Source organism: Mytilus galloprovincialis, chromosome 8 (assembly GCF_965363235.1).
Source record: "Mytilus galloprovincialis chromosome 8, xbMytGall1.hap1.1, whole genome shotgun sequence".
In the NCBI taxonomy this organism is placed as follows: Eukaryota; Metazoa; Mollusca; class Bivalvia; order Mytilida; family Mytilidae; genus Mytilus; species Mytilus galloprovincialis.
Window position 1 is genome coordinate 10,488,648 of NC_134845.1, and position 18,310 is coordinate 10,506,957.

The following is an 18,310-nucleotide window of genomic DNA, read 5'->3' on the forward strand; positions in this document are numbered from 1 at the left end:
TATGACAAAAGTGTGTCAGAAATTATATCTGATATTCTTCTTCAGTCATAATTACCTTCCATCATTAACAAACTGAACAAAGAAATAACACGACGGGTGCCGTATACGGTGCAGGAAATGCTTACCCTTCCGGAGCACCTGATTTCACTCCCGGTTTTTAGTGGAGTTTGTGTTGTTTCTTAATTATTATTTAAAACTGTTGATGTAAATGTCCTTTGGTTTTGTGAGTCTTTGTTTACTCCTTGGTTTTGATTGTTATTGTCCTAGATAAAAACATATATTATTAATTTGATCAAACGACGACCAATTATTGCTTCATAAAGACGAGTGATGTCTTTAATAGCTGGATACATGTATATGTTCATGCATAACTTATTATGAAGTGTTATGCTCAATTAGATTAATTGTTGTTCTGGAACCGAGATGATGAATTGGGCCGAATATACTTATAAATGACGATTTTTTCTTCAAACAAAATCGTTTTATTTCATAAAGCATTTCTTTAGTATTACTAGTATATACCTTGCAGTATGTCACATGTGGCTTTATTTATTGGATAAGTAAGTAACATGAGTATTATCCAAAAAATGTTTTCTGTTTAAGAGACTGGGGGAGTAAATGACTCAAAGGCACATATTGCTTAGAGGTATAGGGGGGGGGGGAGGGGGTTAAGATCTCATAAACATGTTTAACCCCGCCGCATTTTTGCGCCTGTCCCAAGTCAGGAGCCTCTGGCCTTTGTTAGTCTTGTATTATTTTTAATTTTAGTTTCTTGTGTACAATTTGGAGTGAAGTATGGCGTTCATTATCACTGAACTAGTATATATTTTTTGAGGAGCCAGCTGAAGGACGCCTCAGGGTGCGGGAATTTCTCGCTACATTGAAGACCTGTTGGTGACCTTCTGTTGTTGTCTTTTCTATTGTCGGGTTGTTGTCTCTTTGATATATTCCCCATTTTCATTCACAATTTTATATAACCATATAAAGATCAGTACCATCACCACTCGTATTCTCGAAATTGCCACATATACATATTGTTGTCAAGCTTATCGTTTCTTTTTGACATCTTTGCAACATAGCATCTTATAACGAAACAAAAAAAATTTGAAAGCGTTTTTTCTGGGTGTTACAGATATGCAAAATCAATATTATAAAAAAGCAACAAATGTGACATTTGGTTTCATTTTACAAGACATTGTTGATATTTATAACCTGCTCAAGGTGCGTTTAATCATTCGTTTGATATTTTCTTCTTTTGGAAGTTTTTTCTCAATTGCTTTTGATTTTTCAGTGATCATTTTGGAAATTTCATGTTTATTGTTCTTGTGAACATTAATTGCAGACGTCACTAGCGTGTGGATATCAAGAGGAATCATCAAGGCGCCAATAATACCGCTAGCTACATGTAAGCTGGTTTCAGTAGTTCTTACAGCAGCACCTGCAATTCTAATTCCAGTTCCAACTCCCTCACCAAGAATCCGCGCTGCTGCTTTTCTATTTAATAGACTATCTTCAATAACATCCAAAGTTTCTTCCCAGTTGTAAGTCGCATTTTCCGACTCTTTCTTTCCATGTACGATTGAACACCAAAAATTTACCCATTCTGGAAAGTATTTGTTTACTTCCCCTATCTTTTTCATCTTAACACTAAGTTCTAAGCATCTACTTTTGATATTTTCGCTTGCTTTGTCATAATTTTCCAGTATTTCAAAGGCTTGTTTCTTAAAATCGTTAGCTATACCACTATCTACAATAACGGAACCTCCGACAGTAGCACCTCCTATTCCTCCCACAATAGCAGCTATAAAAAAGAAGAACATTAGAAATTGTGTACTCTTATTTCTTTAATTCTTCATCAACTTATCCCTTTCTGCACCCATTGTATAAAAAAAAAATAATCAACGTGTGGTTCGCTTGATCTCAGTTCTTCGTTGGTTAAAATCCGAATATGACGTCGAATATTCTTGTTTCCCTCTGAATTTCCTATTGTGACGGCATGAACAATAAGGCGATCATTGCCTGATGACGTCACATAGAAAGAACACAATCATCTTCTTGCAGATCAGTTGCAAAGTAGCAATTAGTTTGCTTGCGTATTGTTTGAAAAACATTAGAGGAACAGATTCCACCACCAAATATCGTGTAATACGATATTTATTCACTCTCGACAGTTAAATTTTAAATATTTAAAACGCTCAGCGAGCCTCGCCTTTTGAATTTGATTTAGCTATCTCGAGTTGAGAAATATCGTATCACACTCGATGCAGTGGTAGAATCTATATATAACGATCACCTGTAATATGATCTTACTATTTTGTTATACGAAAACAGTAAATATAAATTTATGAAAATACATTAATGCAGTCCTGTATGATGTAATGATTCAATTCAATTCAATATTTTATTTATATATATCTGCCCCTACGTGTCACTAAGTTAAGTCGTCTTAATTAGCCAAATAAGTCGACTTGTCAGTTAATTAAGTCTACTTGTCAGATAATAAAATGAAACTCTTTTGTAGAAAATAAACACGTCTTTTAGTGTTTTTTGCCCATTTAATGACACGTAAAAAATCGACCTAACTAAGTGACAAGTAGACATAATTAAGTGACATTAGTAGACTTAATTAAGTGACAAGTAGACTTGTATATCTTTACAAGTAGACGTATTTATTGGACAAATCGTTTTACGTATTTGAAAAGTCAATTAATCATGTCTACTTGTCACTTAGTTAAGTTTTCTTGTCACTTAGTGAAGTTTTCTTGTCACTTAGTGAAGTTTTCTTGTCACTTAGTTAAGTTTTCTTGTCACTTAGTTAAGTCTTCTTGTCACTTAAGTAAGTCTACTTGTCAATTAGTAAAGTGTACTTGGCAGATATACAAGTCTGTTTTCACATGTCATGTAATGGGCAAAAACGTTAAAAGACGTTTTTATTTTCTTCAAAACAGTTTCATTTATTATCTGACAAGTATACTTAAGTGATAAGTAGACTTAATACGCTCATTATGACTACTTAACTAAGTGATTAGCAGGAGCAGATATATGCTACCATAAGATACACCAGTCTACTTGAACTTAATTAAGTCTACGTGTCACTTAATTACAAATGTATGTCTATTTGTCACTTAGTTAAGTCTGTTTTTACGTGTCATGAAATGGGCAAAAACACTAAAAGATGTTTTTATTCCCCATAAAATGGTTTCAATATATCGTAAGACAAATAGACTTAATTAACTGACAAGTCGACTTATTTGGCTGGAGGCTCGCAGCAGTCCATTCAAATTTTCAAAACAGCCATTCCATTATTCAAAACTGGCTATTTCTTAATTTTTGGCATTTAGGTACTCCGTAACCCCTATTATGATCTCTAATGAGCATTGCAACACAATTGAAAGTTATATCTTTAATCAGGGGACGAAGAATAGAAAAGGTCCAGTGAAAATAAAGACAAAAAACAATGTTTTAGTATATTAATTTTGATATATGTTTCGGTATTCTGATCGTCCATACATTCAAATAATGAATGTCTGTTTAAAAAGTTAGGGAAACCCACTTCCTTATCCTCTGAAACTAAATAAATTATAAAATATATAAAATTCAAAGAGTGTTTGTGATTTTTTTCCCAACATATTCATTTGAATATTTGTTGAAAAACACCAAAATGATAAATTATAAATTAAGAAGTACGGGATAAAGTAGTTTAAAGTCTCTAGCCAATGTTTAATTCATGTGTGAGTAAGTGATCAAGGAGCATAACGTGAGTCATTGCACTATTTAAGGTTACTGCTTAAGCGTTTTTTGTTATGTCATAGGATGATTTGTTCCAGTCGTTAATAATTTGAAAAAAGACAGAACATTTCTAACTGTCTTAATTGCACTGTTTTGTTCTGCACTCTTTTGTTATGGACCAACTCTGGTGTAATAAATAATGGGATGGAATGGAAATGGTTAAAATGAATAAATAAATAAAAGAAGACGTGGTATGATTACTGATAAGACATATCTCGACCAGAGACGAAATACTGTAGAAGCATACAACTATATATGGCCGTACGGCCTTTAACAATGATAACAGCTCATACCGCATAGTCAGCTATAAAAGGCCCTGTAATAATTAAAAAAACAATTCTGCAGAGAACAATTGAAGGTCTTTCCACCTCGATAATAAGAATGAAATTTAAAAAACGATGTTAGAAAATGTCACTCCGTGTTGATGTAATGGGGTAAATCAAACTGATATAAAAAATAAGATTAATAGGTTTATGCAGAAGACTTTTAAATTAATTGATTAATAATGAACCAGAAAGAATTTTTAGCAAAGGTCAGAATCTAGAACGTCCAATTGACCTTTGACCTTGACCTCAATTTTGAGATCATTTGTCAGTGATCTCAAATCAAAAGATCCTAGGTCAATCACTTGTATGGTTGTGGAGAAATACTGATTTGAAATACAAAAGGGGAGAAAACTCCTATAAGGGTTAACCAAAACTCTTCGACTTAATAGGTTGAAGTTGCGCCTTTTTGAAAACATTTATTTGGCAAAGACATCATATCATTTACTGTCACAGTTTCTTTGGAATAACGATAACAAGCAACATTCAAAATTTATTACATGACCTTGACCTTTGAACTTGACCTCAATTTCCTTCAAATGGACCAAGGACTTCATATCAAAAGACTGTAGGCCTCTACGACTTATAACGTGTAAATTTATCCAACAAATCGCCTATCGTAAATTTCCAAAGGGAAATAACTCCCATAAGATGTCTTCTGATCACTCGAGTCAAAATAAACCAAATCATACCATTAACTGTAACAGTTTCATTTGAATAACGATAACAAGCAAAATTCAAAATTTATAACATGACCTTGACCTTCGACCTTGATCTCAATTTCAAGGTCATAGGTCAGTGAACTCAAAATGCAAGACCGGAGGTCAATCACTTGTATGGTTGTGGAGAAATACTGAATTCAAATACAAAAGGGGAGAAAACTCCTATAAGGGTTAACCAAAACACTTTGACTGAAATAGGTTGAAGTTGCGCCTTATTGTAAACAGTTTTTTTGGCAAACACATCATATCATTTACTGTCACAGTTTCTGTGGAATAACGATAACAAGCAAAATTCAAAATTTAGAACATGACCTTGACCTTTGACCTTGACCTCAATTTCCTTCAAATGGACCAAGGACTTCATATCAAAACATTGTAGGCCTCTACGACTTATAACGTATGAATTTATCCAACAAATCACCTATCTTAAATTTTCAAAGGGAAATAACTCCCATAAGCTTATTTCCGATCACTCAAGTCAAAATAAACCAAATCATTCTCAAGAGTAGACGAGCAATTTGGTGAAAACAGTTTGCTAAAATCTTTTACGGTTTTAGAGATATAGCGATAACAAGAAAAAGGGGATGCAGGGAGATAACTCCTATATGAATAAGTGTTTGGTCACACAGGGTTAGTTTTAAAACCCCCATTACCGTACAACATCATTGGCCAAAAAATCGATTCGATATGTTGTGAGACAAAAAAGCATCGAAGACTGCAGAAGAAAAAAAAAATAATCAGAAGAAAAACAAAAGGTCTTTCCACGAAAAGTGGAAAGACCTAATTAAAAAGGTCTTTCCACCAGTTAATATCTATTTTGATATTAAAATATTAAAATCAGTCTAAAATGTCAGTTCATATGGCTTTATGATGTATAGATATGAATTTAAAGCAAAGGTCAAAATCTAGAACGTCAAATTAACCTATAACCTTGACCTCAACTTGAAGGTCACAAACTGATGATCTCAAATCAAAAGACCCTAGGTCTCTAATATGTATGGTTAATAAGTTATATCACTTTACACATAATTTTAGATATGATAGGGGCAAAAACTCCCATTCATTGTCTACGCACCCTTTTAACTAAAATTATTAAGTTACGACATGTCGCAACTAACAATTTCGTCAAAATAATTTGTCGATATCTTATACAGTTTCTGGAAATGAGTGGAAATAAGCCTAATTCAAAAATTAGAATATGACCTTGACCTTTGACCTTGACCTAATTTTCATTTTTTTGGACCAAGGACCTCAAATCAAAAGATCCTAGGTCTCTATCACTTATGGTGTTCTAGTTTAAAATACATTTCAAAATTTCAAATACAAAAGGGGAAATAACTCTCATATGGAGCGTTCATATTGCTTCGGTCGAAATTGGACAAATCATGCGAAGGATATAACGAGCAATTTTATAAAATAAATTTGTCGTAATCTTCTACAGTTGCGAAGGAGTCGTGGACACAAGGAAAACAGTGTTTGGGGAGATAACTCCTACAAAGAAAAGTATTCGGTTACGCAGGGTAAATTTCAAAAGCGCATAAACTGTTCGATATCATATATCAAATATCTAAGCGACATATTGCGAAACAAATATTTATCGCAAGAACAAATTTAGGCGGAAGAAAAAAAAATAATCAGAAGAAAAACAATAGGTCTTTCAACAGAAAAGTGGAAAGACCTAATAATCAGAAGAAAAACAAAAGGTCTTTCCACGAAAAGTGGAAAGACCTAATAAATGTAACACAATTCAAACGATGAAATGTATGGCCGTATTATATACACACAAAATAAAACGATGGACAACCAATAAATTACATTAAAATACATGAAATTGACTTCGATCAGAAACATATACATAAGATCACATAATGTGGTTGGATTAAACTATTACATGTATGTTTGCGCAAAACCCTTTTCTAACCGGGACAGTGTTGTTACAGTACAACTGCAACATAAACACAAACGTGAATCAATGTATCTAAGTACTAAACATCGGAAAACCGCAAGTTCTTGTGGATGGTCACAAGCACTTGTCTAAGAAAAAAATCACATCTCTATACATGTATCTAAAAGTGAGTTTTTTTCTGAGACAAGTTCGTGCGTGGATGATAAATTGATGACAGGGAATTCAACCTCACCTTAATAACTATTATATCGTAGTGATGCAAATCCGTACACTCTGGTTTGTGGTTATATATTATATTAATGTTTGTATATTACATTTGATGTATATATAATTTTCATCCATTTGTATATCATTCTATTCTACTGTATTAATAATAATACAGTGCATGGTAGACAATATTATGTGATAATTCGATTGTTCTAATAGATTGGATTTAAGTGGGCATTTATATTTTCTGCAAAACGTTCAATCTCTAATGCAGAGTTATCGGTCCTCGAGAGAAAGCAAGGACCGATAACTCTGCAAAAGTCCTAAAAAAAAACTTCAAGGGGGCCTGCAAATACATTTTAATGTTGTTTTTTGGCTTTTTCATGCTTTTATAAGCCGAAAGTCATTGTAAAATTAATTGTTTGATTTGAATTGTGGACAAAATTGCTCTTTCAAAATTTCAATTTGGGAGCCTTCATGGGGGAAACCCCCCGCAAATATGGCAGGTATGGATAATAATGATTTTTGACTTACATATATATAGCAAAACATATCATACTATTCCTTTATGTTCTAAAAAAATATTTTATGAGTATTCATTGACGAAATAAATTTATATAACAAGCGATAAGGAATTTAATTTGCACTCGATGAAGTCCGCGTATTAATAGATTATAGACCGGTAACAAGTTAAACATGAAAGTTACGTAATGGAAATCTCTCTCGCAACAATACACCGGATTGCCCTCACGGCAATCGGCTGTCGAAAACAATGTTACAGGGCTAAACTCTTCAGATCAAACAAAGCAGAAAACACGTAAGAAATCGTTTTATGACCACTTCACGCTGTTATAAATTCTCCTCGAATATAAACCCTTATGTCAGTTGCATATCTGTCTTTATCTAACATGAATATTCATCAATAAAACTACATCAAAGATGCATCAAAAATGTAACTTTATATATAACAGTTAATGAAAAAAAACCAATCACTCTTAAAGCATTTAAAATAGAAATAGATATATATATATTAACAAAAACCAAAACGAAATGAACAGTGAAAGCCTACCGCAGACCACTTAAATGACAGTGACACCCCTCTGGGCTTTCAATGTCCATACAATTAGACATAATCATTGAGTCTGTATATATAGAGGTTGTATCAAAAGATTTCCCAGAATAATGTCATCTTCGGTATTCACGGAGGGCTTAAATTATCACATTTCAGCAAAAAAATGTTAAAATTTCAGGACAAAGGGCACGGGGCAATTGTGAGACCCCCTCAATCTTTCTAATATTTTGCAAACAGTTAGTTAATATGTAGATACAAATTTGACTAAAAGGAATTTTGGTACACTTCTGGTCGTCTATGTTTACGGAGGGCCCAAAGTGCCAGTTGGATATTCAACCTTTGTATTTGTAGTCAAAACCTACCGGAGATCGCTTAAATGTATTATCTGCTGTTGGCAAAATTATTACGATTGACTTGGGTAGGATTGCAACGGATGATTCCGACAACAAATATAGTCGTGTCATACTGTTATTACACCATTGTAAAGGTAGATTAATGTTGATTTACGATATAACAAGTTTTAGTGAGGTTGACAGCCTAGAAAGTGGCATATAACGGAATTTCGTCACCGCCTGACATTTTTTTGAAATGCAAGTTAAGTACCTTGTGTTATATTAAGGTATATGGGATATTTTTTTCTTAGACAAGTGCCTGTGTTAAAGATGCCTCAATTGATCGATAAGGCTAAATTCATAGAAAAATATGATTCTAGAGATAAATGATAGTAAATTGATACTTTTCTTCTATTTGCGTAATTTTAAATCTTCTATAAATATCAAACATGCTTACCATACTATACTTTTCACAACTATTGAGAACCGATTACGTATTACACACACTGTCAAAATTGAGCACAACAACCGATGTTTTGATTTTTTTTGATTTACGCAAGAGAAAATCGTGAGGATAATAGGAAATGAATAAAAGTATCTACTAAATTAACACAATCAGCTTTGACAACCTTACTGGCTATACGGAGCAAACGTTTGTTACACTATCGGGAGCCGATAACATTAGGATATTTGATGGTGTCTGGTTTTATTCACTAAGTCTTGATCTACTCTATAGAGACATTCTAATTTGTAAGTGTCGTACGGTCTTTTTTAAATTTTGCTTGGATATTGTTGTATCGTTGTTTATAAGATATGATTACCTAGGGCTGCGCCCAATGATGCTCCTCCAGTAAATGGTACCGCTGCTATACCAATTACAGTGCCTGTAATTGCCGTTACTGCACCACCGATCTTTGTTTTGTTGATATTTAAAAAAATATCATCTAGTTTGTAAGTCAAATCATTCAAGTTTTCAATGATCAACTTTGTATCGTTCAGCCAATCTAAAAGCTCCTTCTCAAACTTTTCGATTTCGATCTTTATAGCCTCTCTGAAAATACAGGTATTGTCCTTTGATTAATAAAAATAATTTTAAAACAATATTTATTACTTGTTTTACATTGTGTTATCGCTGCAATTAATCCCAATAATAAAGAAACAGGGGGAATCACTGACGTTTTATGAATTTCAAATATCTTCTTTCTTCGATGTTAGTCTTATTTATAATGCATATAGAACCATGTCGAAAAAGCTCATGTTTGATTGTACTCTAAATACTCTAAACATTTAAGATATTTTGTGTTAAAGCTAATAGTACTAGATTCCATGTCAAATTCTATTGATTACCAACCAAAATATCATTTTTTTTAAATTATACCTACATTGTACTGTTGAAAATTTTCCAAATGAAATTAAATGAAACATTTAATATAGTCTCACCTCTCTACATGTACAATACACACATGAATACAATATCTGCAACATGTTTTATTTAAAAGCACAAAACAATCTTAAAAACATCCAAAAGCCACTCTCAAAAGAGTGATGGGAGACTTTTACAAAAAATTGACAAATCGATTCAAATAAAAAACACTTTTTTTTAACCTTTATAAAATATTCTTCCTTTGAATAAAAATATCATGGCAGATTTTGGTAGAATGAAAGCACACATTTTCATATCAAATAAGAATATAAATTCGTCTTTATCAGTTAAGTTTAAAAAACACTATTACAAGAAACAGATTTAGTGAAAAGCTCTTGTCTTGTATGTGAATATAAAGGGCATTTAAGAAAACATGTTCCCCATCTTCAATGAGTTTCTGTTGCATACATGAATCATTAAAACTAAATCTATTTTCACTTAAAACCCCTTCATATCTGCCTGTTTCTAATTTGCGCCACAGCACACCGAAATTTATATTTTCCTGGCATATGAACTGTTACACTTCAATAATTTTCTTTACGATATTCTTGTTTAAACAACCTATAGGTACACAGTTTACTGCAAATATTTGTTGCTAAATCATTACACCATTTTCTCTTGTACATATCAAAAACATATTTTTCAATATTCTTAATATCACATTTTATTAAAAGTACAGTTTATATTAGTACAATAATTTAATTTTGGATGTAACACGTCTTCTGATTGGCTAACGTAGTTTTGTTTATCATCTCATAGACATAATTTTTTTCATGTGACCGTTACGTCATCAACGTTCTTTCATGATATACTCTGGTTTAAAAAGAAATTAAGAATTAAATTATAAGAAATGACTGTAATATTTTTTCTGCCTATTCGAAATAACATAAAAAGTGTGAAGCACACTGCAAATTACCAGCTTCGCGGATTATACAGTGTGCACCACATTTTTATGCAGTTAAGCTGCATTATGCGAGCACCCTAGATTTGTGTTTTACCCAATAAATGCTGAAATACTTGCCATTGTTACTATCTAGCTGGCTACTATGTTATATATAACTAATTGAACACTTTTTTACTACTTTTTATTCTTGATTACAAAAAATATTACCAGAAAAACCTTAAATGATCGTCGAATTATCAAAGTTTTGAAGTTACACATAGGAAGTAGTGCTCATTAGGAATCCTTGTGTAGTTTATTATGACCTGTGCTTTTTGTCAACATGTCAAAGAACAATAATTTGACATACTTAATCGCCGAAAATCTCTTAAGACGTGTAGTTTAGATTTCCAAAAATGGCAAAAGTCGTCGATACGTAGTACTACTATGTCAGTAGTCTATTATATAATAAGTTCGACTGTTCAAGCTGTTGGCGGCAATTTCAAATTAGAAGACGAAATTTTCGTATCTTTTCAATTTGGGGACAGGGGTGCAAATTAACGGTGGTCCGATACCTTCCACTTTTGCATGCGGAATTTCGATTTGGACAGTTTCTAGCTACGCCCGACCAAGTCACCTTCCACTTGAAAGAAAATAAGAAATAACTATGCAAATCTTTTTACCCAAAAGTCTCCAAATAAACGATCTAAAAACTTTTTGTATCATTGTTATCATGACAGCTATGTTCATTTTGTTCAACCGCTAGCTTTATACAGGAAATCGCCGACAAATAATGTGTAAATTTGAGTAAAATCGTATCTGATTGACAAAAACAACATTATAAACACATATAACAATGGCTGCCGTGGAGACAAAATTTTACAATTAAAAAATAAAACCTATATATTAATATTACAAAATGACGATTTTTTTAATATTAATAAATGTTTAATAATATTAAAAATTCGATTTATTAATATAAATAAATAATATTTAATATCAATAAATGATTTATTAATTTTTATAAAAAGGGAATACATTCCACAACGGCTTTACATAGAAATAGTACTAAAAATTAAAAGTATTCAATAAGCAGACAGTTATCACCCGTTGTCGTTTAACCAATTTGCCCTCTAAGTTAATCTCCTGTCTTAACATTGGCAGTTGATGTATCGTCTGACTCTGCTGGGTCAAGTGTGTTGTCTCGCGGGTTGTAAAGTTAGGCATACTCTGAAGTAGTCTTTCAGAGTCGTTTTCCTAGTCTCTGTGCGTAGTTTGACTGCTTCGTCTGTATAGATTTTTGGTAATGGATAGCTTTTGAACAACGAGATATATTTGTTTAGTTCTTTTGAGTACTTGATCAAAATTGAGTTGAAATGGATCTGATAGATGATTATGTTGATCTCTGGTATTCTATTGAGTGTGTTGATGGTAGCTGTGGAGTCAGAGTTTACACATCTCCAGTAGCATCTGTCACCCCGTTTAGTCTTTACTCTGTATTTATACTTGTAGTTATTGTAGACCAAGTGTTCTTTGCCAAGACGATTCTTTAACTGTGCATTAGTCATACTTGAAAAGTGAATGACACAAATTGCCTATCATCAGCTTATATGTGCACATTATAATATTGTTCGTTTTTTTTAGTTTGAAATAATTGTATCGAGTGGTATTTCTTTAGTACTTCTTATATGTCTTATGTTGATAAATACATTTCCATTCCCAAAATAACTATTTTTTTTTATTTTAAAAGTTATAATACGGTTTATCTAATTTATAAGATAAACCAATTTAATTAAAGAGAAATGATTATTGCCTCATTCGGATCCGGTTCTTGTTTCCCGCCAATCAACGTCACATGACTCGTCAGCATTACATTGCACTAGCCAATCTTGTAGATATGTAGAAGTTTCAAAAAATGCAATCGTAAAAAATTATTGACATCCGCATATCATATTCTAATATTTTGAAATGAAACTATCGTAGAGACAATTAAGACAATTCTCCAAGAAAGGATTTTCATTTGCAAGGGTCAGCAAACGACGATATTAAAAGGTAAACCGAACTGTCACCACACGATCCGATGCCATCAACACGAGGAACACATCCAGCTTCTTTCGACATGCTTATGTTTGTGAGATTATTAGAACAATTTAATAATGTATTTGCGCCATAAAAGTTATACAATGCTCGAATGACGGGGACAGCTTCCAATTTGTCAGTGGCTCATTGACCGGTGATCAATTTAATGGCACAACAAAACCTTCACACCAGGAGCCCCCGTTTAGAATTCCACACAGCACAAGATGCACTTGTAAGGAAAACACGATTTAAAAGAAGGAAAACCAATGATCCAAAGAATTCACTACCTGGTTCCAGCGGTTTGCAGATTTCGTCAAGCTTTAACCTTGGTATGTTGAATTTATATATATATAAAAAAAAAAAAAAAAGGTGATGTGTTGTGGTGTATAATTATTCTAATTGATATTTATCTCATTAGGAATAAGATAATCTGGTGGTGATAAGATAAGATTACTGAAAGGGTTATTTATTATTATAATTTGATGTCATATATCTAGTTCGTGGCCTTTTTTACATGTGTCTGCTTTAATGTACCTAAATTATATAACCATGCAGTCGTTTTGAAGACGCACCTAGCGCTATTACACACAAGATACACACGAGGGCAATAAGTGCACATTCCTCAATCTTTATTTACTTTATAGATTCTACCACTTTTATTCACAATTATACACTATCTGTTAGATGGCTCAGCTGACGTGTAAATGAAATACACTATATGAGAGATTGTGTGGCGGATGAGATTAAATCCATCAGAGTCGATGGCTTAGATTAAAATATTTACAAGTGAAAATCCTTTGAACATGTACAGTCTTAAATATTTCCTAAACTGTTTGATACACTTAAATCGGCATTACTATTAAAAAAAATGTACATAAATTATGCCTACTCGGCTACTGTTTTCTCGTTTGACTTGTTTAACATTTTTCCTTTTGGTTTTTATTTACTCATTAACGCAGTATCATGGGCTCTGCTCATTGTTGAATGCAGTATAATGACTTTGTTTAATGCAGTATGGGCCCTGCTCATTGTTGTAGGCAGAAAAGTGACTAAATGTTATTAATGCGACTTGGGCTCTGCTCATTGTTGACGGCAGTACAATGACTTATTGATATTAATACAGCATGGGCCCTGCTCATAAATGAAGGCAGAAAAGTGACTAAATCTAGTTGATGTGGCATGGGCTCTGCTCATTGTTGAAGGCAGTAAAATGACTTTTTGTTTTACTTTAATTGCCGTTTGTTCTACTGTGAAGAGTTGTCTCATTGAATCATACCAATTCTATTTACACGAGTGAGCTTCTCAGTTACATGTTTATATTTATACTTTTCAATTTGCGTTTATTTTCTTGTTAGCTTGCTTGTTTTAATTTTTGCATGTTTGCCTAGCTATTTACATTATGCATGTGTTCCTGTTGTAAAATATGCTTTATTAAATATGATATTTGATTTTGATATGGAATAGCAAGTCAGTTGAACTTGTGAGAGATTTGCAGAGCTCATGTTTACGTTGTTGAATTTAACATACCAAGCCCGACCCTAAATTTTCTGACTTGCGTAAATATAGTTCATATAGTGATACAAGCAAATATAGTTATACAAGCGATAGTCTGTATAGGTTTCAAATAGCTTACTAATGCTCATGGACAGGACAATTAGTTTACCAACAAGTCAACTTAGAGCAAATAAGAGAATAATGTGCACTATTCACACAATTATCCAATTACTTTATATCTCACGAAGCAGAAGACAGAGCATGGTACACAACATCCTCTTTACTTTGAAGTGCGATAATGTTATTTTATATACATGGACATATATTGTTTAGATTATTTTTGATTGTCTTATCTAACTCAGATATGTGAACATTGAGGTTTTAATACGTTTGTATTTTACTATCACATTTATTTTACATGTCGACACGAACTATGGGCTTACCCACATCTATTTTTAGAAACAAAACAAATATGCGGTATACAAGTTACTGTTATAAAAAAGTGCCTAACAAGATTTTGTGAGGTAGACGAAATTGACTTTAAAACGATCGTATTGACTTTTGATGTGCAGAAATAGGCAGATCGGACATATTTTGACTTTAGTTACTTACTTCTTAAGTTTGGGATTAATTGTAATCAACATATTCCAATGAGACTGAAAAATGCTTTTTTTATTATGATAAATAATAATTTTACCTGCCGTAGTCGTGCGTAAAATATATTTCGGTATTTCTCTTACGAAAATGACTTGTTTAATGGAACAAAACGTATTATTTGTAAACTTTCTCTTTAGGGAGCTACCATTTGATTTTTATGGGGGGGCTAGGATGAAAAATTTTGTCCTGCATTTTTTTTTAGCTGTAATCTCTGTCCTGCCTTTTTATTTTTCACTCTGTTCGGTCCTGCCTTTTTTTTTATAGTTTATCCTGACTTTTTTTTTACCTAAATTGTCGTCCTGACTTTTTTTTTTTGCAAGTGTCTCATCCTGCCTTTTTTTTTTACTCAAAACTCCTGTCCTGCCTATTTTTTTCAAATTTCATCCTAGCCCCCCATAAAAATCAAATGGTAGCTCCCTTACTCTTCACAATAGGCTTTTAAAAAATAACCTTTCCAACTGTATATTCCGAAAATTTTGTGAAAATCGAATAAGTGGTAATTCTAACTTTCATACCTTAACTTTCATTGATAAAACATAATATTGACTTGTCCAGTGTCCAGTTTGAAGGTCATTTTAGTTACCGGTCACATTCATGCACGTTCTAATTAATCAATAGTCATGTATGAAAGCATAAACAAGTTTGAAGGTAAACTAATAACAACTTAATCCAATCAAATTGCCAACGATTCAATAACAATGACCAGTCCACATCAAAAAAATGTATAGGGGTAAACTGGGTAGGGAGAAAATGTCAGATATATTAAGTTCATTATTTTGCAATAACGAGTAAAAATTTGTTAACCAATAGATTTGTTATAATTTCATAATCATGTCGTTATGTATTGGTATAGTTTTTGGATCTTTCATTAGCGTATTTAAGGCTGTAGAAAGTTTGGCCTTCAAAAGTCAACATAATCATTGACTTTATAAAGAAAATTCGCCTTTTTAAAACATTGAATGTTTCACAAATAATACGCGACAACAAAGCAAAATCATTTCTTAAAACACTGCAAAAAAAAATAATTCTGATTGATGCAGTGGTATTGTCATAAATTGCACTGGAGTGAACAGTGGTACATCAAACGTCGAATTCCCTCACACAATGTTATCACACACTATAAGGACTTTTACAAACAAACACGCATATTATCCAGATGGGAATCTCGATGAATTGTTAAATTTATTTCAAATACTCTTGATCTATTTCCTTCTATTAAAAGGAACTTTTAGCATTCTTATCTATATACAAAGCTGATGGACACAATCTTTTTAATTCTAGTCGGAATTAATCAACTATCCATTACTTAAAGTAATACCATGGAATTTTACTCTAGCACCTTGTTCTTTTAGGTCACAAAATATATTGGACGCAAAACTATTCAAGATTAAACTTTCCAAAAACATGTATCTGAATTTTAAGTACTAATAGGAATACATGGGGTAGCCAATTTAGTACAGGAAACGCCTAGTTCTTTTAGGTCACAAAATTTATTCGACGTAAAACTATTCAAGTTTGAACTTTCCAAAAAAGCGGCACATACTGCTTAGCTGTCTCCGAATTTTAAGTACTACTAGGAATGCATGTGATTGCCAACTTAGTCATGTTAGTACAGGAAATGTTTATTTTCTATGTATTGATTGATATGATTTTTTTTTTTTGTGTACGTTCTACACCCTTGGTTTTAAAATATTGGTCACGTTACTTGTTTAAAATTAATATATAGCCTATACAAATGTACACGACTTTGAAGGAGTGCCTACAATAGCACATAATATATATACAGGTAATGTATTTTCGTAAACTTTGTTGAGGATAATAAAATTGAAAATGGAAAACTAATATTAGTGCATATTACAGATTAACAAAGCAATTGAGTAGATTCATGGCATACCACCATCTTACATTGTACTTTTGCAGTGACCAGTCAGTCTAGTTATTACCCAAATCTCCGAATGTGTACACAGATGTTCAATTTTATTGATTATACTGTTTATTTGTATGAAGGAACTTCATGATTTATCGCATTATATCTCTTAGAAATATTTAACACGTTCCAAACTTATGTGCTTTAGAATACATTTTGTTCAACTAAGCCGGTTAAGGCGAGATAACTCTTTTTGTAAACCCATTGATAATTCATGATCGGTTTTTCAGTGGATGTATTACTGCTAAAATAATGCGTTTTATGATGATTTAAATATATATATATATATATATATATATATATATATATATATATATATATATATAACATGGATAATACAACGAAAGAAGGGATTTCTTCAAAAACAGCACCTTTATAACAAAGCTATTACAAAAGGAAAAATATGATTGTCTAAGATTCAAACATATTAACAAAGAATAATGCCTTCTTAGCTAGTTCACCTAAATGGACCTTTAGGTTGTGGGAAAGAGGGGGGGATTCTGATGAGTGTGTATAGACACACTCAAGTGGCAAGATTAAGGGGTTATGATCGTTTCCCGTAATTGTACGTCGGATCATATTAGGTTTTTACTTTCCTGCGGTACCGCAGGAAGTTCTGTTGAGACCATCTCATGTCTACCCTGAGTGGCCGGTTCTGAATTGGTACCAGTTCGAGCTTGACTGTTAATGATACATAGTATGGCCTATGTATTCAGTGTTTTATAATATAAAAAATGTTAATCTTTACTCCCCTGAAACCAGAGGGTGATGCGAATAAGACCCGACGTATTTGGGGATCATAACCCTCGTTCTCTTTAGGATTTAACCTGGAGGAACTTGAGCATCCATTGCTACCAATGGTGCACAGATTTGTCAGTTAAAACTAGCATGTCGGCATTCTGTAATCATGTCAGACCTCGTCATTCTAAGTGAACTGTGGCCGTTATTTCCACATTATTTATTTGTTTGTTATGTTTTTGCCTGAAAATGGATTCTTTGATTAAAAATGTTTTAACTTGTTAATTTCTTTAAAATTCATAAAAATTTTAACCCTAAATTCTTCTATTATTTCTATCATCACTTTGCGTCCGTCGTCCGTCGTCATCGTCGTCGTCTGTTAACTTTTACAAAAATCTTCTCCTCTGAAGACTACTGGGTCAAATTAAACCAAACTTGGCCACAATCATCATTGGGGTATCTAGTTAAAAAAATGTAAAAAATAGAACATAGGGGAAAAATGTAGACTTTGGTTTATAACTCTGAAACCAAGGCATTTAGAGCAAATCTGACATGGATAAAAATTGTTTATTAGGTTAAGATCTATCTGCCCTAAGATTTTCAGATGAATTGGACAACTGGTTGTTGGGTTGCTGCCCCTGAATTGGAAATTTTAAGGAAATTTTGCATTTTTTGGTTATTATCTCGAATATTATTATAGATTGAGATAAACTGTAAACAGCAATAATGTTCAGCAAAATTTGATCTACAAATAATTTAAC

At 32.6% G+C, this 18,310-nt stretch overlaps 1 protein-coding gene across 1 annotated transcript in view; it reads right to left on the reverse strand.

Annotated features, from left to right (window-relative positions):
- Positions 1-1,168: 1,168 nt before the first annotated feature.
- LOC143043106 (uncharacterized) overlaps positions 1,169-18,310 on the reverse strand; it is a 69,274-nt gene continuing 52,132 nt past the window's right edge. The window contains exons 8-9 of the mRNA XM_076215567.1: positions 9,173-9,402; positions 1,169-1,801 (exon numbers count right to left, since the gene is read on the reverse strand). Coding sequence (XP_076071682.1) covers positions 1,206-1,801; positions 9,173-9,402 — 826 coding nt within the window. The 3' untranslated portion in view covers positions 1,169-1,205. The remainder of the gene's footprint in view (positions 1,802-9,172; positions 9,403-18,310) is intronic.